Here is a 24014-nt window from a genome sequence, read left to right as displayed (position 1 = left end):
TGGTTTTCCCTTGGACAATGAAGTGGGAAGCCAGACCCTCCCCTGGCTGACATTCTCAGGAGCGGCCCCGCCCGCAGACAGGGCCCGGAATGGGGCCCCTGCTCAACACTCTCGGCAGAGGTGCCAGGGAGTCTGGGGGAGCCCGCTGTGCCTGCGGATCTGCTCTGTGTCTGGGAATGGCAGGTCCGCCTGCGGCCTGGGGAGGTGGCTCCCAGGGCTGTCGTCAGTGAGGGCCTGGCTCCTGGGGGTCAAAGGGCAGTATTTCAGCCTCTTCTGGGGCCCACATCCTGTTTGGGAGAGAAAACAGAAAGACGACTGGCAGGAATGGTCCTCTTCCCACAGCCTTTTGGTCGGGGGCCCTGGCTCGTGAGGAAAGACCCATGGCGGGTGGCTCCCCACAGCGGGGTCTTGCCTACTCCCTCCTTTCCCCTCAGAGCCCAGGAGGGAACCTGGGGTCTCTCTGCCAGGATAGCAAACCCCACTTCACCAGCATCACTTGGTCAGGTGTGGCAACACGGGAAATGTCGGGTGCCCATATATATCACTAGGTGGGCTCTGGCACCATCTGGGTCCCAGCACTGTATCCTTAGGGGCCCCTCAGACGGTCACAAGAAAGAAACCCACTGTAGGTAGCTCCCCTCTGCAGGCAAAGAGCCCCTTTTCTAATTGAATTGAACTCCTTTATGGTGCCAGGCCCCTGCTCAGCGCCTCAGATGCTCCTTGCACACCACTTGAGCACAGGCAACTCGCCCCTTCTGCCCACTAAAATAATGCTGACACAGCCTCTTTCTGCCGAAAGCAGGCCTGCTGCCGAGGATTCCTCTAAAGCATCTCATTAAAGGCAGGTGTCTCCATGCCATCTCAACTGGCAGATTCAATGATGTGTGCGATTGTGTTCTGAATAACAGTTTCCCCTGGATTTAATATAAATCTGCTGGTTAAAGAGGGTTTAGAAATTAAGCATCAAAAATTAAAACTACCTGCAATTTCATTACCTAGAACAGGGCTGGGGGAAAGATAAAAGAACTTATTATTTATTGTTGCTTATACCTACTTTTGGTCGCCTAAACTTCATCCCTGTGGCAGAGCCCAGCTGGCAAATTCCTCCTCTCTGGGGCATACCTTCAAGTATTTCAGTAACAACTAACCTTCCCTGTTCCAGATGAACTCATCCTATTCTCATGAGAGCTGTATGAGGCGCCTAACTTATAGATGGGGAAACGGAGGCTGAGAGAGATCAAGTCACTTCGCCATGGGTGCACAGCCAATGAGGGGCAGAAGCAGAGATCTGAATCCATCCGGTGCAGGATCGTTGCCTCCTCTCCTCCAGATTAGACATACACCATACCTTTTCCTTCCACTCACACTGAGCAGCTCAGGTGTTCATCCATTCATTGTTTCTCACATTTGTTCATTTATTAAGTCACTTGACGTTCCTGAGCTCAGGTTGGGTGCTAGATGCAAGCTCATGCCGCCCCTACATCACCTGCCCACATCTGCCACACTCTCAGGACTCTGCCCTAAGAACCCAAACTCCATTTATTACAAAAGACTGGGTTTATCACATTGTACTGTAAACAGCTCCCCCTGACACCAAGGTTCAGAGAGGGAGCCTGGGTCAAGGCCCCAATGGCCCCCTTTGACATCCCCCTCACCCCTGCATGAAGGTCCTAGGTGGATCAGGGTGCTGAGACGGGGCCTTGGAGTGGTCCCGTGTTTATAAGACCAAATGGGTCCAAGGACCCCGCGCACAAATGTACATGTATAAAACACAGGCCACGGCTTCCTTTCCACGGGGTGTTGCCAGGGCAGGATCATTGGCGCCCACCCTGGGAGAGGAGGAAGACAGCCATGGCAGGGAGCATGGCAGCTGCCTCGGCTGGAGTGGCCGGTTGGCCCGGACACCAAGGGGCCTGTGGTCACAGGCTGGTCCTGTCTGGCCCTGGCAGCTCTAGGCCACTTGGATCTGCAGGTCCTCGTCTTCATCCAGGTCACTGGCTCCGTCCCCAGCCTCCTCGGTGCCGAAGCGAGCACTTCGGATCTTCCCAAAGAGGGGTGCGTTCTGCTGCTGCCTGCGGAGCCTGTGGAGCCAGGAGGCAGGAGGGGGGACAGGAGGGTTGGGGGCAGTCTGTCACAGGGGGTGGGGGGACCACTGCAAGTGACTGAGCCTTCCCTAGCACTTCCCTGCTGCCAGGCACCAGCTGGGGCCTTCTCCCTCCAGTATCCCATGTCACAGCATCCTCCTAGAAGCCGCTGAGGTGAGGGAGGTGCTACTGTCACCCTTGTTTTACAGACGAGGAAACTGAGGCACAGAGCAGTCAGGTAATTTGCCCAGTCCCCTAGACCACAGGGAGAGAGGCTGGGCTCTGCAGTGGGCCCGGGCCAGAGAGTCAAAGCAGACACTAAGGGTCGCACTGCTAGGATTTTAACCTATGCCACGAGGGGAGAGAGTTTGGGGGTGGTGGGTCTGAGTCCCCTAGATCCCCAATGACAGTGAAAAAGTGCTCCACCCTAGTTCTTCCCCACACTGAATTCCTAAAGCCAAAGTTTATGAGGGCTGGTGGAGGAAATGCCCATCCCCCAGCAGAGTGGCCGCCTTGGCTCCATCTTACTGGAAGGCATGAATTATTAACACGGCAGGGAGGGGGCCAGGCGGGGGCCTCCATTACGGGGCTGTGATTTAGTGAGCTGTCCCCGGAACATTAAAGCACAAAAAGTTGGAAAATAAAACGAAGCAGCGGTCCTGGGCAGCCCTGCCCTCCCCGTTGGAAGCGCTGGAGAGGCTGGGTACATACAGCTGCCTGCCTCCTTCGGAACAACGTGGCCAACGCTGTGGTAAAGCCCGGGGCTTGGGGCCTCTGAGGGGGTATGACTGGGTGGGGGTGCAGAGTGGGCAGCCTGGCCCCCATGCAACATTTTATGGACATCACCCCAGGCAGATGGGGAAACTGAGGCTAGGCTGGCCACGTCACACAGCTGTCAGGTCTATATTCCTAGCCCCACTCAGCACATGGCAGCATATAGTATGTGCTCCGTAAATCCGGGCACTGATGGCTGGGGGGTGGGGTTGGGGAGGTGCTATCTGGCTGGACCACCTGCCAGCTGTGTGGCCAGAGAAACACCCTCTGAGGCCTTAGTTTCCTTATCTGTCAGCTTTCTAGAAAAAAAAATCTTCTACTTCCCTTCTGTCATAGGAGCGTGATTCTTGTACAACGTGGGACCCAAACAGAAGTACAACTCTTCCCCCCAACCAGAGGCCCCAGTGGCCTCCCCTGGATACGAGGGGAGTAGCAACAGCAGCAGCTGACAGGTCCTCTGCACATACAATGTGCCAGGCGCTTTTATAAGCTCAGTTAAACTGACACAGAGAGGTTAAGCAAGTGGCCCAAGACCACACAGACCATTTCCAAGCTAGTAAGTGTAGATTCCCACCCACCCAGGCAGTCTGGCTGCAGAGCCTGCGTCGCTCTGTCCCGTGGAATCAGAGGATGCGAGTAAGGGCCTGGCACAGGGAGATAGCACAGTGGTCCTGACGCCCCTGGCTGGTGGGGAGTGCTTGTGGATTTAGGAGGGCCTTGGACTTGGCTCTCTGTCACCTTATGGGCCTAGGGAGAGTACAGGGAGAGGGGGCGACTCACAGAGTATTGGGATGGGTGGTCAGGGGAGGGAGGAAGAGTGTGCTGGGTGGGTCCCCCAGAGACCCCTCGGTCATTCCTTGGTTCCTCACCAAGGCTTCGGCTGATGGGTTGGGCCTACCATGAGGGCTGGGACTCCTCCCTGCTTCCCTGTGCTCCTATCCCTCTGATTCCAGCCGGCTTGGGGTTCACTGCAGCCCGGAGACCCTGAGGGCTGCTTGTTCTTGCTGCCCCTGACTCCTCAGATTCTTTGGACCTGACCTCTCCAGCCTCCCCTTCCTTCCCTCTCACCACCCACCCACCTGCTTGCTAGCCGGTCACAGGTCACACAGGTCACACGTAGGAGGTGGTTGCAGGGCTCTCAGCTGCTCTCACTTCCTGCACTTTCCTGCCTTGATTTCCTGGCCCTGGCCCTTCCTGCCTGGAGGGGACAGGATTCTGGCCCCAGGGATTCCAGGTCTCTTCCTTCCCCACCTTCCCCTCTGGTCAACCTTGACCCGGGAGGAAGTCTCCTGCCCTGTTTCTGTGTCCTGGCTGGGAATCCTGCCCCCGCAGCCACGCCACCCCCCTCCGCCCCTGCCCCTATCCCCGCTGTTGCAATCAGGGCTGTGCGCCCACCTGGACTGCAGATGCTCCAGCTGCACTTGGAGGTTCTCGCTCTGCTCTGTCTGCTCGTCCAGCGACCGCTGCAGCTTACGTGCCTGGTTGTGGGCCTCGTCCAGCTGGCGGGGGAGCAGGGCCAAGGGTACAAAGGTCACCTTGGGTCAGCTTGGCCTGTCATCTGCCCAGGACCAGCCACTCCTGCCATTCCTTTGCCTTTCCCAAGAGCAATCCCTGTCTGTCCCTTGAGGCCCAGACCTAAGGCCCACCTCCTCCAAAGAAGCTTCCCTTTGCTCCTTGCCATCCCTGCCACCCTTGCCTTCCAAATCTACATATCTTCTGAGACCCTGAGCTACTGATTCGGCCATCAGCCCACCTACCACTCTCTCCCTATGGGTCTTTTCATCTGACCATTCATCTGTGGACTAACATCTGCCCATGGAGACACCTACTTACCCACTTGCCACTGCTTATTCTACTTGGCCAACCATTCACCCCATTCTATCTGCTTCTACTCTCCTAGACACACCTATCATCCCATCTGTCCACCCTTCTGTCCATTCATCCTTTTATGTGCTGTTCCAACCTAGTTATCTAGCCATCTTTCCACTGTCCACAGTCATCTATCTTTTCCGTGCATCTATATACTCATGAATCCATATACTCATTGGTCGTTCATCCAGTCACCTACCTATCCATCCACCTATCCACCCATCCATCCAACCACTATCTCCCCATCCCCCTACCCAACCACCCACTCATCCAGTCACTCACCCATCCACACACCTATCCACCCATCCACCCATCTAGTCACCCACTCATCCATCCAGTTACCTACCCAACACACCTATCTATCCACCCATCCACCCATCCAGTTACCTACCCATCCATTCACCCTTCCAGTCACCCCCCTATCCACCCATCTACCCATCCAATCACCTACCCATCCATCACCCATCCAGTCACCTATCAGACATCTATTGTTATATTTCATCCATCCCCCTCCCCCTCCCTTCCTCATCTACCAGCCCTCTATTTTCTCAGCCATCTGTTCATCCATCCGTGGAGTTACTTTCTTGTTCCATTTCCACATCTAGGTGCTACACAGACCACCGACATGTCCACCCACTCACCCCTCCACTAATCTATCCAGCTACTCATCCACCCTGCCTGTCTGTTTTTCTTTGCACACTATCTACCACCCACCAGACGCTGCCATCTCCGCCCCCGCCCCCACCCCCACCCTCCCCTGGGCCCCTCTGGGCACTGGGGTCCCAGCTCACAGTGACATGGATGGTCCCTGCAGCCCCGCACCTACCGCAGCTGAGGCATGAGGCCACCCTCGGGCCCCAGTGGGTGCTCACCTCGTCCTCGGCCTGGGCCAGCTCCTTCTTGAGCTCCTCCACCCGTAGCCGCAGCTTCTTCACTTCTGCCTCGTGCTGCTCCACCCGCCGGTTGGCGTGTGCCAACTCGGCCACCTTCTCCTGAAACTGTTTCTTCAGCTTGGCGTGCACGTGCTTCAGGTCTGCCAGCTCCTGCGGGGAGGACGGTGTAAGGGGGTACCTGTCGGCTCTCCATGTGCCTCCCACGCCCAGAATGAGGCCTACACACAGCAGGGGCTCTGCAGATGTGCGGCCGATTGGGTGGGTTCCGTGCCAGAATGAACATCGAGCACGGGCACGGGGCCCACCGGGGTCCAGGGCCGGCACCACCTCTACCTCAGCCGGCCTGTGGGCTGGAGCTGGACACACAGTGGGTGCTTGGCCCTGGCTGCAGTGGGGGCTGCCCCAGCCCCCCGCCCGGCCCCAGCCGTTCCACCCACTCCCCCACCTTGTTCTTCTCAAAAAGTGCGGCCTGGCTGGCCCGCAGGTCACAGTCCAGTGCGCTGGCCGTCTGCCTCCGCCGTCGGGCCAGTGCCTCCTCCAGGTCCCCCACCTGTGCCCGCAGCTTCTTGTTCTCCCGTTCCAGGCCTAGCTTCTCAGTCTCCAGCCGCTCACGGCGACCCCACTCAGCGGCGTTCTCTGCCTGCAGCCGCTCCATCTACCACAGGGCAGGACAGGGTCAGGGCTCCAGGGGGAAGGGGGCACAGGAGGGCCTGAGCTGCCTCCCCCCCACCCCTGCTCCCCCCCCTCCTCTTCCTCCTGGAGCCATTTTTGGCTCCAGGAAGCAGATCCAGCTGCAGCAGCTATAATTAACCTGGGCTGGTTTCACGGTGTGCAGGATGTGGGGGTGCTTCTGGTCCCCTGGTCCCCATGTGGGAGAGAGGCCCACTGTCCCCTGCAGCCCGCCCATAGACTGGAGCACCTTCTGGGTGTGGCTGGCCCTCACCTCAGCACACAGAACTGGTTCTTGCCCTCTTCTGGATGGTTGGCTGATGGAGGCAAGACCCCTGCCCCCCACCCCCCTACCACCCCGCACCAGCCCCAAGCCCATCCGGGTCCTGCCGGTGGCCTCACCTCACCCCTCAGCTCAGCCATCTTCCTGTCCATGCTGGACCGTGCACCTAGCTCGTCCTCCAGGTCTTCGGACATGCGACCCAGCTCGTCCTGGTGGGCCTCCTTCAGGATGCTGAGCTGCAGGACACAGCATAGCCCAGTTCTGTGACAAGCACCTGGGTACACGCCTGGAACCGGTTCCAGGGTCATGGGTGCTGGGGCAGGAGCGCTCAGCAAGGAGCCTGACGTAAAGTCCAGACGCACCCCTGGGTATCCAGGACAGAGCCTAAATCTGCCTGCTTGTGCCACTTCCTCCTACCTCATGACCATCTGCCTCCCAGAGTCCACTCGTGGCTCCTGTCACCCCATGTTCCACAACAGCAGCCCAGAATGAGCTCTTTAAAAAGATAAATCCAATTGTATTCCCATCCCTGGGTTCCTTAGGATAAGGCTCGACTCCTTTCTATGCTCTCACAAATATGGCTGGACTCTTGCCCATCTCTCCTTTCTCCCTAGTTCACTGTGCTCCAGCCTCGAGTCCACAAACACACCGAGTTCCTGTCTACCCCTGGGCCTTTGCATATACGGTTTTCTCTACCCGGTGTACTCTTTCCAGGATTATTTTTATTTTATTTTTTTATTTTATTTTTTAATTATTTTTTTTACAGGGTTGACTTTTCACAGTTCTTGGGCCTTGGCCTAGATGCCCCCTCCTCAGGGAGGCCTCTCTCACCCTCCCTGACTACAAGTGGTGCCTCCTTTCTTCTCCGTCCCATTCCCCACCAGGATGTGAGCTCGGGAGGACAGAGAGTTTGTGTGTCCACCTTTGTATCCCTATGTGGCCTTGGCACTGGGTGGCCCTGTGAACTGGCTGAATGCGCCTGGTGGATCCGAACAGCGTCTGTGTGTGGGTGCGGGCTTGGCCACATCAGGATCGCCTGCAGTGGTGGCCGCACGGTGCAGGCCCTGCACTGCGCATGTGCCGCGCATGAAGAAAACCAACAAACTATCACTCTGTGTGATGGTGGGGATGAGCCCCAAATCCACGACACTGAGGGAAAGAAGCCAGTTATAAAGGAGAATCTTTAGAATTATCTGCTAAACTGAGCACTCATGCTTTATTCACTTTTCTGCAAATGGTTCATCATTTGAAAAGACTCAAAAGGCAGATTTCTGCCCCCCTGCCCCCCAAGATGTCACTTGAGGAGGGCGAGCGTTTTAGGGTCTTCCCTAAGAGAGTCTACCATGAGACAGTGTCAGTTGCTTCCAGGACAGTTCCAGGCTCTGAGGGCTGGCATCTCTGCACCTTCTGGAAATGTCCCAGGTCCTGCAGACTTTCCCCAGGTGGCCGCGCCCCCTGGTGGCCACGGGGGCCTGCAAGGGAGGCAGGGGCAGCCATCCAGGGGGCCCCGCTGGCCGAGTCCCCATACTGCAGGCCCTCTGCCAGCTGGCACCTCAGTTTTGTCATTTACAAAATGGGGACCTCAGGGTCCAGCGTCCTTGACTGCCCCGAGGCAGGAGTGACAGGGAGCACACACTAGACTCGGTGAATCCTCCATCCAGACTTGTCCCCTTCAGCCTGGTTGAGGAAGTCCAGTGAGGTCTGGTTCCCTGGTGACCTCCCTCATCCCTCTCAAGGATGGCTTCTTTAGGTCTTGCCTTAAATGTCACCTTCTGAGAGAGGCCATTCTTTTTGTTTTCCCCTTAATTTTCATTTTTTATTTATTTACTTACTGCTTTGTCATTTCATTTTATTTTCTTATTTTTTTAGACATGGCATTCTTGACCTGCCATCCCAGCTCCCTTATCCTGTCTGACTCCTTCGTAGTTTATGAATTTACCTGCCTGGTTACTGTTGGGATCCCCATGCCCCACTCCACAGCCCCTCCCTCCCCAAGGTGAGCTTCTGAAGACAGGGACACAGCCTGCTCGAGCACTCAGGACAGCATGTGGCGCATGGCCAGCGTTTGACAGGGAATGACCAAACTCCCTTCTTTCTCCCATTGCTGAAATTCAACAGTGCGGTGCTGCTTCCTCTAGGAAGACCACCGTTTCTGAGACTCACCTGCTTGAGCATTTCCTGCTTGGTCTTGTTCAGCTCCTCGTACTTGATCTTCCACTGGCTGAGCTCCCCTTCCAGCTTCTCAATGTTCCTGCTCAGTGTCAATTTATCCCTGGAGAGAGGAAGAGGAGAGACAGACATGGGGAGGGCCCACTAAGGCTCTCTGCTGAGAGTCCTCCTGTGCAGCCTGCACCAGTACAGTCTGTGTCCGAAGTCTTTGCCTCAGCATTCAAGGCCCTGGCACCCCATACTATGGCAGGCATGCCAATTTTGCATTCCTTCTGGAGCTGTCCACCCCTCTGACCCCCTGTACAATTGCGGATGCCCAACTCACAAGTGGGCAGGTCACCGGGACTCCAGGGCATTGGTCATCCCTGTGCAAGAGTCTCAGGCTCAACAGCCAAATATGACCTCTGTTCTTGTATGTACTGTGGTTGCCTGTAAGGCACAGTCCTGGGGTCAGAAAAACTGGAAAACACGGTCCAGTGGGTCTTGGATGGAGGGGTCACCTCTGGTCATTATCACTGGGTTAGGGGGATGGTCTCCTATGATCCCCACTCTGCACTCTGATCTGTGCATGAATGAGATGCTGTGGGTAAAGAGCATGAGACCTGGCCCCTGGCACACAGTAGGTGCTCAACTAACAGCTATATTTATTCTTACTCTTCAGCATGCTTGCCTCCTGACAGCCCTCCCTCTCGGGGAACTGGACATTTCACGCCTCTCACATGGGCTTCTCAGAGGAGACAATGCCACCCTCTAGGAGGCATTTCTGGTAATCAGGCATGACTGGGTCACTCAGTGGGCGGGGATGAGGGTTGCCTCTGTCCTGCACTGAATGCCAAGGGCCATCCCACCCACCCCGGAATTATCTTACATCCCCATTTAACATGTGCATGTCCTGTTGGACATCCCTGGGGGTGAAAATCATCTGAGCCTAGACCTTCACTCTGATTTACATATAAACAGAAAGTATCTTTTGTACTAACAGAGCGTTTCCCCAGGAACAGAATCGGTGTGTAAACTGAGGGAATGTTGGGCTTTGCTTTGTTCAGAACTTTGTTCAGAAAGGCTGTTCCTCTCAGGAAATCTTGTCACCACCATGACGGCACTGGTGTATCTGAGTGGCCGACCCCACAATCTACACCTGCGGTTTTTGTAGCTGTCCTGGGAGGTGAGCCCATACATACAAAGCCTGACTCTGAGGGCGCACTATGCTGGGAGTACCTGCTGGGAGGGTTATTGTCACCACCCTTCTTTGGAAAGGCATCAGATTCTGATTACATCTGTCCCTTGGACACCGTGGGTTTCAACCACATGGGTCCATATACACGTGGGTCATTTTGATAAATATAGTACGGCATCGTATTTTTCTTTTTCTAAATGTTTTCTTTCCTCTAGCTTCCTTTCTTGTAAGAATACAGCACATAATACATAGAATACACACAATACATTTTGATCGACTGTTTATATTACCAGTAAGGCTTCTGGTCAACAATTGGCTATTAGTAAAGTTTTGGGGGGATCAAATTTTAGGGAGTTAAATTTTCAACTGCACGAGGGGGGGTGTCAGTGCCCCTGACCCCAACATTGTTCAAAGAACAACTACACTTCGTTATTTCCTCTATTGGAGCTGGGCCTGAGCATGTCCACATCACATTATGTATATTTGGTTACAAACACCCTTCATGGGATCCCTGGGTGGCGCAGCGGTTTGGCGCCTGCCTTTGGCCCAGGGTGCGATCCTGGAGACCCGGGACTGAAACCCACGTCGGGCTCCCGGTGCATGGAGCCTGCTTCTCCCTCTGTCTCTGCCTCTCTCTCTCTCTCTCTCTCTCTGTGTGTGACTATCATAAATAAATTAAAAAACAAACAAACACCCTTCATTTCTGCTTTATCTTTCGGGTTAGTGAAACAGATTGCTTTTTGCCCGTCTTGCTTAAACAGAAATTTATGGTCTTGCAGTCCTGGTGGCTAGAAGTCCAAGCTCAAGCGGTCGGTCTGCAGGGTTGGTTCTGTCTAAGGCCCATGAGAGGGAGCCTGTCCTCTTGTTTCTGGGAGTCTGCGGGCCATCTCTAGTGTTCTTTGACTTACAGAAGCATCCCCCTGATCTTTGCCTTTTTTTTTTAAAGTAGGCTCTCTGCCCAACATGAGGCTTGAGCTCCCAACCCCATATCAAGAGTTGCTTGCTGGGATCCCTGGGGGCGCAGAGGTTTAGCGCCTGCCTTTGGCCCAGGGTGTGATCCTGGAGACCCGGGATCGAATCCCACGTCAGGCTCCCGGTGCATGGAGCCTGCTTCTCCCTCTGCCTATGTCTCTGCCTCTCTCTCTCTCTCTGTGTGACTATCATAAATAAAAAAATAATTAAAAAAAATTAGAAAAAAAAAAAAGAGTTGCTTCCTCCACTGCCTGAGCCAGATAGGCATCTCCCGATCTCTGTCTTCATACTATCCATGCGTTTAATTTCTGGACAGAAAAGGGGGTGTTACAAAATGTTCATTATAATCAGGCCTGTCCCTTGATCAAGGTCACTGGTGACCTCCATATTCTAAATCTGCTGGTCAGTGCTTGGCCCTCTTCTTCCTTGATCAGTTGCTCACTCCCTTCTCTATGAACACAGTGCGCCTGGTTTCCCTGACCCTTCCCAGACTCCCTTCTCCTGTTTCCTCTGCCGCTTGGCTCTTTCTCTGATCTCTAAACTCTGGCTGACTCCAGGGCTGCATCCTCTGACCTCCCTCACCCAGCTCACAGCTTTTGAAATCACCTATTCACTGCTGACTCCTGCGTTTTTACCTCCAGCCCAGATCTCCCTCATGAAGTCCAGACTCATTCATGTGCCCCCAGCTGCCTCCCTGTCATCTCAAATTCAACAAGTCCAAACCCGAATTCCCATCTGCAACCCTTCAGCCTCCTTGACCCTCCCTTCCCTGCTTTTACCTTTGCCCATGACACTCTCTCCCCACTAGGACAGAAGCTCCATGAGGCGGGGGGGTGGGGTGGGGTGGGGAAGGCTTGGGTTCAATTATAGCCATATCCTCACTGCTGATTCCAGGTCTGACCCAGAACAAATGCACGATACATATTATTTAAATTAACAACACAAAACTTGCACTGGGTGCTCCAGTTACAGTACATTGCTCCAAAATTCCAAGCCTAAATAGTGCCCTTCACCTTCAGCAAGTCTCATGTTCCATGACAAGGACTTTCATCCTGTGATGCTGATGATACCTTGGTGTGCCCCCCTCCCCCCAGGCCCTGTTTCCCTCCTGGAACTCACTCTCGCTCCTTGAGCAGCACCTTCTGGGACTCATCCAACCGCAGCCGCAGGGCAGTCAACTTGGATGTATCCTCCTCAATGGTGGCTGTGTCTTCCCAGGGTAGCCGGTTGCGCTCCTGGCGGCCTGAGCTGCTCCGTGGGACCCCAGCCCCCATGCTTCGTGCCTCCCAGCAGCCATCAGGCTCCTCTGGTCTGCTCTTCAGCAGGCTCTCCACTAGCTCCAGCTCCTGTAGAGACCAAGGTGGAGGATGGACCGGTGGCTGCTGAGCCCTCACCCCCCATTGCCGACTTCATGAACTTTCCTAGGTCCTGGGTCTGCGATCAGCTTGGTGGGTGACCTTGGGCAAGTCACACAGGCCTTGTGGGCCCCAATTTCCTCTTTTGGAGCCTGCCTCTCCATCCCCTCTACTGGGCCTCTCTCTTTCACCTCCTGGAACTGCATACAGAGTCAGCCACCAAAGTTCCCTGTTATCTTAGGAGATTTCCCAGGAAAGGTGGTAAGCTCCCTGTCACTGGAAGTATGCAAGCATATGGTGGGACCTGATGTGAATGGATGCAGAAACAGGGACTCCTACAATGGATAGGAACTAGATTTCCGCAAAGGAATTCTGGCTCTAAGATTCCATTCTTCAGGAGCAAACGCTAAGGTACTGGGAGGTAGGTGACATAAAAGATGCACAGGAAGGCAACCTGGGGTGAAATCTGAAATCTGAAACATCCATGGCCTCTGTTCCTCCAGCCTGGCTACCCCCATGACCTTTCTAGATGAGTCTATGCCAGCTCCTTCCCTGTCTGGCCCTGTTTCCCTGTGTGGATGGGGACAGTGGCCCTGAGAACTACCTGTGAAGAGAGGTTCTACTAATGTATCTCAGACACAGTCTGGGTGGTGGCCTCAAACGCCACCTGGTTCAAAGCCCTATTTCACAAATGGGGAAACAGGAAGAGAAGGGACTGGTTCTGGGTCACAGAACACAGAAGTGGCTGGGCTGGAGAAAAAAAATCAGACCAAAACCCCAAGGTCTCTGCCACTGCACCTGCTAGCTCCTGGAATGTGACTTTCAACCACAGCAAGGACAGGACAGGAATAGCACCGTGAGGCTGGCTGACAGGGGCTGTCATCATCTGTCCCAAAGAAGAGCAACAAATGCCACCTCCAGACACCAGGCAGGCCTGGGGGTACTGGAGGCATCAGCCACCAGGAGGCAGCAGTGCCCACTCTGGCCTGCAGGGGTGGCAGGGGCTGGGCAGGGGAGGGGAGAAAAGGGGAAGGGGCAGCCAAGAATCTCAGCTGGAGGAGCTGGACTGTCTGAGGATGGAGCTGGGAGGAACCTGAGCCTGGACTCTGCTCTTAGAAGGCCTGCTCAGTCAGGGGCCGCTGCCCTCACACCCACCATTCCTGCTCCAGCCATCCTGACTGTTACCATGGACTTTGGAGGTCACCTGGGTTCAACTACCCAGCACTCCAGTCACCAGGTGGGAGACGTTAGTACTTAATCTCTCTGTGCCTCAGTGTGCTCATCCACAAAGCAAACACCTCTTGGGATTGTGATTGGATTGATTAGATCCTGCACATGCCAGGGTAGTGCTCTCTGTAGGTGCCCACAGGATGATGGGAGCTGTCATTCCCGGGCTCTGGGCTTTTGCATGCCTAGAAAGCCAGCTAATTCCTCCGCATCCTCCAACGCATCAGCTTGAATGGGACCTCTTCTAGGAAAGCTTGTGTGAAGCCCCCTCCCCAGAGCCTGGTTCAGGGACCTTCTCTGTGCTTCTAGTACCCTAACAACCTCCACCTCTCAAGCTTTGACTGATGCGGTTGTAAATGTTGACTCCTAACCACCTCCCCACCCATTCAAGTTGAAAGAATGAATGGACTCGGTTCTGCGGCTAACGGATGCCTACCAGGCAGGTGCTCCCATCGGCTGCTGTCCCGAAGGGGCGATTCTAGGGTTCTGTTGGCTGCTTAGGCGTAGGAGTGGAGACCACCAGGTCCCAGGCCTCTGCACCCTCTCCACCGCCGCCTGGAGACTGGCGCCCTGAGCCCCGGCGGGGCGGGGCGGAGGCGACGCAGGAGAGTGAAACCTCCCGGGCGGCCCCGCCCCCCGCCCTCGGGCCCCGGCGCCCAGGCCCTGCCACGAGCCCGCCTCCTCGCCAGCCCCACCCGCGCCGCGCACCTGGCTGCCGGGGGGCGCTTCGGCCCCGACGTCGCGCACCGGCTCCTGCTCCTGCTCCCGCTCGGGCTCGGGCTCGGGCTCGGGCCCGTCGGGCGTCCTGTCGGCGGCCCCCCGGGCGCCCCGCAGCCGCGCCAGCTCGCGGCCCCGCGCCTCGCACTCGCCCTGCGCCTCCTGCCGCTCGCGCCGCGCGCCCGCCAGCTCCTTGGTGAGCGCGTCGAGGCGCTGGCGCAGCTGGCGCACCTCCTCGCGGGCGCGGTTGCGCTCGGCGCGCACCTTGCTCCACTTCTCGCGCCAGTTGGCCGTGCAGTCGGACCACCAGCGCATGGTCTTCTCCATCTGCGCCGCGCGCGCGCGCGCCTCCTCCAGCTCCCGCAGCCGCAGCTCCTCGCGGCTCTCCCAGTCCCCGTCGGCCAGCAGCGCGGGCGGCGGCGGCAGCGGCAGCGGCAGCGGCAGCGGCAGCGCGGGCGGCGGCCCCGGCGAGGGCGTGCCGCTGGGCGGCGTGGGCGGCAGCGAGTCGGCGGGGCCGCCGCGCTCGGGCGACGGGCTGCCCAGGATGGTCAGCAGGCTGCCCTTGGACAGCTGCGGAGACTCGGCCAGCCGGGGGCTGGGCCCGTGGCTCATGGTGCGGCCGGCCGGGCGGGCCCCGGGGTCCCCCTCGGGGCGGGCTCAGCGGCGGCGCGGGGGCGGCCGGGCGTGCATGACGGCCGCTCCCCGCCGCTCCCCACCGCTCTCCCGGCCGCCGCCGGGGCCGGACGCCTCCTCCTCGGACCTGTCGGAGAACGCAGCCGTTAGCAGGTCGTGGCCCCCATCTGTCCATACCCGTGAGCTCAGCCAGGGGAGGGCGAAAGGCGCAGCGGGAAGAGCTCGGTTTGCTCCAGGGAAGGCCCCAGGGAGGCGTGGTGGTGGGCAAGGGCTGTGGCCGCTTCCTGCCCGGCTTCCAGACACCCCCTCCAGTCCCTTCATCCTGCGGCCAAGGCAGCCCATCAAAACCTTGATCTGCTGCTGTCCTTGACTTTTAAGTCGCATTTCACCGAGTGAATGGCTCCCCCATCTCCACCCCACGTGCCGCATGCTTGCACACTGACATTACTCCCAGGAGTGCCCTCCCTGCCTCTTTCTGCGCTGAGCTAACTCTTCTCATCCTTAAAATTTATGAGACACCACTCCTCCTAGAAGTCCTCCGGGACCACCTGAAGCCAGGTGGCCAGCCACGCCTGTGCCTCCATTAGTAGTGTGACCAACCTCACCTACCATTTATCCGTTTCCCTGCCTGCTCCCCATCCTCACCCCAGGCTGTGGGTTTGCTGAGTGCAGGGCTGGCTCTTGGCCACTGTTTCTGTCCCAGCATATGATGACAATGACGATGACATTTGTAGAGGGCCAACTACAGGCCAGGTGCCACGCCCATGGCCTTATGTGGACTATCTCATTTATTCCTCTCAATAGACTCAAGGAAGAGACTGCCATTTACCCCAGAGGAAAGAGGAGGCTCGGAAAGGTTCAAGCCCAGATGTGATTCCAGATGCGGTATCTAGGAGCCCAAATGCAAACACTGGTAAGAGTATGGTGAAAGCAACGTGTGCTCTGGTGTTCTGATGGGAACACGCCAGTGTCTAGATGGCAGGGGTGGGGACCAGTGGGTGTGCAGTGTGGTCAGGGGTCCCATCGCTGGGCTCTGCTATTCATCAGCCACATCACTTTAAAGGAAAGTGAGTCACAGGTCCTCCTCCTCTCTGTCCCCCTCTCCCTCCACTGTGGTCTTGCGTGGACCACCACCACCAGCAGCCCCTTGGGATGTCACACTCTCCCTTCCCCATTGAGCTGAGCCTGTCCCACAAATTCTCATCCCCAATCCCAAGACTCTGCCCCAACGACCAGCTCTTCCTCTGCAGTGCGTCGCTGGTAGGGCTCCCAGCATCAGAGCAAAGTGCCTCAGCGCCGGCTGCTCCAGCATGCCTGGCTTACTATCTCTGTCCCCTTTCCACCCTCCTCTCACCTCTAACCCCTCACTCTCAGCAGGCGACCTAATGTTATAGTTCACAGTGAAATGGGAAGCTGTCAGATTGGCACGCCCTCCGGGTCCTGCCCCCAGGCCCATGGCCTCCTCCTCTCTGCCCCTAAGAAGATGGAAGGGCTCTCCCTCTTTGGGTCAAAGTGTTTCCCATCCCTGACATGGATGCCCTCTTCAGGGGGCCTCACCCCTGCCTGAGTCCCTTCTGGCATGATCTTCTCCCTCCCTGCTTCCTCTCTCCTTCTTTTCGAGGCCCATGTACCCTTTTGGTCTCCCTTGCTTTCTCTCCAGGCCACAGCAGGCTGGCGTCCAGCCATGCTGCCCATGAGGCAAGTCTCAGCCCCCGCCAGGGTGCCCTCTCTAGCTGTGGGCACCGTCAGTCCCTCCTGCTTCCCTGCATCAGTCTCTTCCCCGGGCTACCATGCTCTCTGGTCTTTCTCCTACTCTCCAGCTGTTCCCACCAGCCTTCCTGTGGCAATCTGGGCTCACTGTTGAGTGCTGGTGTCATCTAGTATTGGGCCCCGTTTTCTCTCGCTGCCCTCCCCTGAGCCACCGCACCATGTCCTAACAACCCCAAATTTCTCTTTCCAGCCAGGCTGCCACCCCTCACCCTTCATCTCTATTTGGCTGCCCGTCAGATAACTCAGACTCAGACTGGTCAAACTGGAACTCATCTTCTCTATTCCCTCCACAACCAGCTCCTCCTTCTGGATGCCCCCTCTGGGAGAAGAGCCCTTTCATGCTCTGGAGGATGTTCTGGAATCTGCTTTCCCCCTGCACCCTGCCACCTCCAAGTCTTGTGGGTCTGTCTGCCACACATCACAAGGAGCTATCCACCTCCCAGCCATGCTGCCACTAAGCTGTCCAGGCCACCACACCACCTCCCACCTGGGCGACCCCAGCCACCGCCTCCCTGCCCTGTCCCCCGGCAAGCTGTGCCTTCTTCAAATCTGTTCTGAACAGCAGCAGCCAGAGTGAGTTTTTAAAAATGCAAACCTGACCATGTCAGAGGCCACACTCTTTGTTGTTGGCAACAGCTGTGACCCCTCTCTATCGTCAAGTCCACGTTCACTCCCTCTAGGAGTCCAACTCCAAAAACTCTTCAATCCCAAGAGCAGCTACGGCCACCTGATCCCACCATTTGTTCACTGTCCAAGCTGCCCACCCCAGCCCCTGTCCCCTTGCCCAGTTCCCACTCCATGACCCTAATCTTTCCCGGCCAATGCCTTCAGTGACCCAGGACCCTCTTCTGTCCTGTTCCCTCTGGACAATGCCAGCCCAGGGCACCTCCACTGCTCTGCCTGTCTTGCCATCACCTATCTGAGCAGGCATGGCAGCTTTTACCACCACGTGGACCTGGCATCAGTTTAAGTCCACGACTGTTAGCATCTCGGTGCTGCCCAGTGATCCTACTGTATTTCTCTAGTCTGTTTGCTGTTTGTTAACTGTCTATCTCCACCAGGCATCAGTTCTAGGCGCAGCTCTGTCACCAACCTCATGTAAGCCACTGCCCCCTTTTGGGCCTCAGTTTCTTCACCTGTAGAATGGGGATGGCGGTGAGGTAGACCAGTGAGCTTGATTAAGGAAGGGATCCTTCAGATTCACTTTGACACTTGCTTAAAATGCAGTTCCTGGGCCCTCCCTCCCCCTCTCCCCTACAAGACTCCTGGTCAGTAGGCATGGGGCTGGGAATTTGCATTTTACTAGTTCAAGTGGGGGACACTTGAGTATTTGGTGATACTTTGTCACCACCCATAGTTTTCATACATACAAACGTGTATGTCTCAATGCCAATAACACTTGCACAGACAAAGTTACAGACCCAGACACGGCCACACAGATCTAGGTTCTAGCTCCCTGTATGCCACTAACTTGCTGGCAGGCTGCATGCCTTCTGACTCAGTCTCCCCGTCTGTGCAGTGAGGTGGCAGGCTCAGATGCCATCTGCATTCAGACATCTCTGCACACCCGGCAGACACACAGGTAATCCCACACACATACACACAGATATGAAGACATGAGGAGACACACGTATCCTCGGAGATGGACCTATATGCACATACAGCTATATGGATGCACAGAGGTGCTCACCTGGAGATACAAAGTCACAGATGTGCCCGACGACAGACACATGCCAACAGACAGATGGATACACACAGAGAGACTGCAGATACTCATCCCTGAGATGAACTTGGCCACACACAGACACACATACAGGCACTCACACTCCTCTCCCCATTTTCCTGGCCCAGCTCCATGAGAAGGTCTTGGAAAAGAAAAACAATGTGAGAGCCTGAGGGGGAGGGGAGGAGCCAGGAAATCCCAGTGCTAGCCTGGCGCCCACCACAGCTGTGCTGGTCATGGGGACTGGTGGGAGGGTCCTCCAGGCTCTGTCCTCTGGGCCTTCCTGGCTGCCCCTAAACTGAGAGGGTGGCAGGGAGGGGGCCCGATGCCATATCCTCTCTGCCTCTGGAAGCCTCCAGGCCTGGCATGGTGCTCGGCGGGATGGGGGCGGGCTCCTTCCAGGAATCTCCAGCCTGTCACGCAGGGGCAGGGCCGGCGCCACCCAGGCCCCTAATGGCTTCCAGGCGCCCATGCTAAAGGCAGGGGTGGGCTCCAGACTCAGCTCCTGTTGCCCTTCTCAGCAGCCTGGCCCAGTCCCTCCTGGGGGCTGAGGGAGGAGGAAGGGGAACAAGGGGGAAAGAGGAGCTCTGAACAGTCCTCCTGCCTTTCCTCTTGCAAGCCCAGGGTCCCCTGGAGGCTGTGTGTGCACACATGTGGGAAGCGGTGGATGTCCAAGGTTGGTTTTCTCTAGAAGCACGCTCCCCCAGCATACTGGGAATCCTGCACTCTGTGTGGACTCAGGGCAGCCAGACCCTGCCTAGCAACGCCTCCCCTCACCCCTGCTCCCACCCCACTCACATAACACAGCCTCAGGGACACACACACACACACACACACACACAGCCCTAGTAACGGCCACACTCAGTGAGAGTCATGTAACACAGAAGCTCAGCTCACAGTTACAGAGACAGGCTCTGGCTGCCCTGTCCTGCCTGGCCCCTCCCCACCAAGCTCAGTGACTTCCTCCCATAGGGTGTGTGTTTTCTGTGTGTGGGGTGGCCTCCTGATTCCCCAAGGGTGTCACCCCCCTCCCCCCAAAGAGCAGGTCGGGGAGGGACCAGCCACTACAGGCCCCAGAGAGCCTGCCCCAGCCCACCCTCCCTTCTGCCTCCTACCAGCCAGACGGGTCTATTCCTGCACTAATCCTCAGGGTTTCTGCTCAGGCTGTTCCCCCTACCTGACTCTAAAAAACCTCACTCCTCCTGCAGGCTCAGTTCCCCCACTTCCAGGAAATGCCTTGATCTCCTCGGCCCCAAGTGCTCCCTAGGGAGCACAGCCCTACAAACTGTCACAGCCACATCTGGCCAGATGCCCTCTTCTTTCACAGGGCATGCTTCCCCAACCCAGACAGGACACTTGTGCCACCCACAGCGTCTTGGATACAGGATTTTTTTTTAAAGATTTTATTTATTTATTCATGAGGGATACAGAGAGAGAGAGAAAGACAGGGAGAGACACAGGCAGAGGGAGCAGGCTCCATGCAGGGACCCCAATGTGGGACTCGATCCCGGGACCCCAGGATCATGACCCGATCCAAAGGCAGGCGCTAAACTGCTGAGCCACCCAGGGATCCCTTGGATACAGGATTTGCTTAAAGTTGGCTGGTGGGGTAACCAGCAGAGAGCTAAAACCGTGACCTTGAATCCCCTGAGTGGGATAGTCCCTCCTAGTGGGACTCAGAGCTCCTGGACCCCAGCCCCATAGCTGTCTTCATTGCCCCAGGCAGCTGTGGGCTCACTCTAGGGCAGGAACTAAAATGTTTTGATATCGTACTTGCTTCAGGCCAGGCCCTCATCCACCTTGTCCACAGAAAAGTGACCAGTGGGAGGTTCCTGCTGCTTGTGGAACTGTGTAGATGGTCTCCCCTCCTTTCTCCATCAGCAAACTCTTACACATCCTTCAAGACCCTCCTCTGGGAAGCCTTCTCTGGCCTCACACAGAATATGTTAGTGTTCCCAAAGCACTGCCACCTCCCTGTTCTTCAGCAATGTCACGAGGAAATCTTGGTCTCTCTGGCCCAGCATGCGCATAAATGCTTTCTAGGCTGATGGACAGAAGATGGACAGTTAGGGGTCCCCTTGTGGAGAAAGAGGGTTGAACTATCCTAAGGATAAGGAGTCATTTTGGCGCCAGGTTTCAAACCAGGCAGGTATCTGAAACTGTGGCCAAGGTCAAAGTCAGAAGTCATTACATGGCCAGGTCAGGGATTAGGCCTCTTACCTCAGCGGCCCACAGGAGGACAACTTTGTGTTTTGTCCTTGGCACATTTAGATGAGTCTCAATATCCAGCGAAAGAAGTGAGCAATGCTGAAGCCTGGACAGGGGCCAGCTGAGGGGTTTGGGCACTGCCCAGTGGCCCACCTCTGCCCTCAAGCTCAGAGCTCCACTCTGTCCTTCCAGAACATTTCAGGTGGCGCTCTGGAGCTGCCCATGGCCACAGGCCTGGCTGTGGGAAGGGAGCAGAGCCCAGCAGGAAACCGCAGAGGACAGCCTGATTGGATAAGTGCAGGGTTCAAGGCTGGTCAGCCCACAGACTGTGGGCACCTGTCCCTCGGACCTGCTGCCTGGGCTCCAGCCACTGGATCACCAGTAGAGGACTGAGAGAAGGGAGGGAGGTAAGGAGGGCCTTCAGGATAGACCTGAGTGAGCCTCGGGGTAGGCACCTCTGGCCTGTCCCAGGTATCTCCATCTCAGGCTGAGGAGCCACAAAGATGTCCTAGGCCACATTTAGAACCCCTTTCTTTCCAATGGGCCAACGCCCAGAGGAGCAGGTACTTGTCCACCTCCACACAGAGGACCGGCAGCAAGGTGGGGCTGGAGTGCTGGGATCGGATGCCTCCCCGCCAGGGTTATGTCTACCTGAGGGGCATGATTGCGGATGGAGGCCTCAGGCCTCAGGCACAGCTGGTATGGGAGAGGCTGAGGGCGGTGCGCGGGGGCCGGCCTGCCTGCGGGCCAGCGGCCGCCTCTCAGCGACCCCTTGGACTATTCGCCCAGGTAGGGCGGACATGCGGACATGCCACCCGCCCCGTCCCGGCTCTGCCACTGATACGCGGTGGGATGTCTGCGCCTTTCTGCCTGCGCCTTCTGGGCCTGTTTGCTTGCCTGTACCATGGGGGAGAGGCACTAACAAGCTCCCTAAAAGCTCCGTCCAGCAAGTGGGCAGACCCTGTGCCAACCCGAACCAACTGGAACCAACCCGACCGCCCTGTCTGTACAGCCCACACTTAAGATGCGGAAACAGGAGCCCGGGGAGATGGGCTGGCCAGCTCTCCTCCACGGGCGCCGTCGGAACGCCGAGGCAGCTCCAGCCCACTGCATCCTCCTCGCACGGATCCGCCGCTCGTGGCGGCCCAGGCTCCTTCCAGAAATTCGCTTTCTGCCCTCCCACGCCGAGAGTCGCGTCCGGCCCTCCCTTCCTCGCCGCCTCCCCACCCGCCGGGGCCGGGCCCGGCCGCCCCGCTCCCTCTAGCGGCTGGCGGGGGCAGAGGGGGCTCCGGGCCCCGCGCGGCGCGGTCCCGCCCACCCCGCCGCAGGGCCCCCATTGGCGGCCGCCGCGGGCCGAGGCGGCGGCGCCGCACTCCGATTGGCTCGGGCGCCCGTCCGTCCCACGCTCGCCATGGTGACCACGTTGGGTCCCGGGGGAGTTCCCAATTCCGCCCCCGCCCGCGCCCCCGCCCGGCGGGTCCCGGCCCGCAGCATTCCGAAGGCGGCTCTGCCCTCCCCCTCCCGGCCCCGCGGCCCCTCCGCACCCGACGTCCGGGGCCGCGGAGGTGGCGGGAGCCCGGGAGGGGGCCAGGAAGTTCTGCCCGGAGTTTGGGGGTTGCTGCGGACGCTGCGCCCCTCTCCTCCAGCACGCCCCGCCTTAACCCCTTCCCTCCCGCGGAAGGTTCGCGGGCTGGGGGAGTCCCCGGGACGCCGCGGCCCGCCGCCCCCGGCCCTGCCGCCCCCGCTCACCTCGGCCGGGGACCCGCGGGCTCCGGACGTCCGACCCGCCGCGGCTGGGCGGAGCGGGCACGGGGCTGGCTGCGGCCGCCGCCGGGAGGGCCGAGGGAGGGCCGCCGAGTCTCCTCCCTCCCGGGGGGAGGGGAAGGGAGGGGAGGGAGGGGGAGACGGCGGGGCGGGGACCCGGGCGGTGGGCCCCGGCGGGCGGCGGCCGCCTTGTGACCTGGGCCCGCCGAGCTGCCGCGGTGGGGGCAGCGGCCGGGCTCGGGCCGGGGCGGGGCGGGCGGCGGGCCCTGCTGGAGAGCGAGCGGGACCCGACGGAGGCCCCGGCCCCGCCTGGAGGCCGGGTCTGGGGGCCTCGAGGGGTCCGGCCTCCCGCCTCGGGTTTCCGAGCGCCCGCGCCGCCCCAGGCGCCCTGCGGCAGGGGTGGGCGCGCCGGCCGAGGGTTCACGGTTACCTGCATTCCTCCGAGGAGCCGCGGAGCAGCAAGTCTCTGCCCTTCACCGGGCCTCAGTTTCCCCTTCGTGCCGCAAAACGGTTCATCGAAGTAACCTCCCGCGTGTGCGGAAGGCTGGTGGGCCCCTGGCCCGCGGGGCGGAGGCTTCCCCCAGGTGCCGCTGGCGGTCCCCAGGCGGTTAGGGGAAGGCGCTCCAGTGCGCCCTGCGGCGGCGTCCTCTGCCTTGGGAATGAGGTGGCTGCGGGTTGGGCAGGACGTGGGGTCGGACACCTTTCCACACCATATCCTGTGCCTGGAAGGCGACTGCAAAGATTCCTCCCCACCCCCCCACCCCCTTTTTTTCTTTTCTTTTAAAGTAGGTTGCACACGCACTGTGAGATTAAGAGTCTCCTGCTCCACCAGCTGAGCCAGCCAGGCGCCCCGGCGGTGAATCCTTCTAAAAAATACAACCCAGACTTCACAGAGATAGCGAGGGGGAACCAGAGCGTACTGGGACTTTGCCTTGAAAAGGAAACTGAAAGTGATGAAGAAAAATTAGCTTTAACTCATGATTAACACTGTTTAGATTGTGATCCCAACCATGCAGACATCAGAATGAAGAATCAGCTCTGTTACAGAAAGAGGGTTATTTTTGCAAGTATATGGGAGAGTTTTCACAGGGAAGGATCACTCCTTTGGTAGTCAAGCAACTCTCTTTGAAGGACTGGTCGTGTCTCTTCCTTTGTGGTCAGCTAGGGCTCCATTGGTATAGTGTCACATCAACTTCATGAAACCCCACACTTTTTGCAAGATTTGCAGCTTTGCCTGTCAGTTCATTTGCTTCATGTTTGGATGGTTACCCGCTGATATTATTTGAGGGAGACAGATTTGGGTGAGGGTATGTCAGAGAGGGAACTACCAGCAAAGCTGGTCTTTGCTTTCTGTGCAACCTTGTGCCTGTGAGAGTCAGATATTGAGTAGTCAGAGGATAGAACTCCCGGTTTGAAAGCTGAGGAAATGCTCAGGTTGCTAAGGACAGCAATGGGCCAAGAGCCAGCCCCTGGTTCCTTCCCAGATGCTCTTTCTGGATGGAGGCAGCAGTAGGGATGGAGAAGGTTGAGGATGCTAAGTCAGTGGTGAACCTAAGCTCCAAGTAGAATGTCACAGTTAGGCCCTCTTTCTTAACAAAGGAAGTAGTCCTAGGATTGTCCCTTGCAGCAGATGGTGAAATCCCAAGAGGTCATGGAACCAAGAGGTATACTGACCACAGGCTTGGCAGTTCATATGAATGATCTCAGCTTTAAGTCACCCCTACCCC

The 24014-nt window shown here is 57.6% G+C and overlaps 1 protein-coding gene across 2 annotated transcripts; it reads right to left on the bottom strand.

Annotated features, from left to right (window-relative positions):
* Positions 1-1394: 1394 nt before the first annotated feature.
* Positions 1395-22986, bottom strand: CCDC102A (coiled-coil domain containing 102A). 2 transcript variants are annotated; one of them, XM_072750157.1, is made up of 9 exons: positions 22718-22986; positions 14181-14949; positions 12010-12236; positions 8736-8844; positions 6692-6808; positions 6066-6275; positions 5600-5770; positions 4254-4357; positions 1395-2081 (listed from the first exon to the last, which is right to left on the bottom strand). In XM_072750157.1, the coding sequence occupies exons 2-9, from the start codon at positions 14799-14801 to the stop codon at positions 1952-1954; spliced, it is 1689 nt and encodes a 562-aa protein (XP_072606258.1). In that variant the 5' UTR covers positions 14802-14949; positions 22718-22986; the 3' UTR covers positions 1395-1951. The 2 variants fall into 2 exon arrangements, with proteins under 2 accessions (XP_072606258.1, XP_072606257.1); XM_072750156.1 differs by lacking the exon at positions 22718-22986 and adding an exon at positions 22273-22410.
* Between the last annotated feature and the right edge of the window lie 1028 nt (positions 22987-24014).

This window comes from Vulpes vulpes, chromosome 2 (assembly GCF_048418805.1).
Source record: "Vulpes vulpes isolate BD-2025 chromosome 2, VulVul3, whole genome shotgun sequence".
Lineage (NCBI taxonomy): Eukaryota > Metazoa > Chordata > Mammalia > Carnivora > Canidae > Vulpes > Vulpes vulpes.
The sequence above is the reverse complement of the archived record's forward strand: the minus strand, read 5'-3'. Positions and strand labels throughout refer to the sequence as shown.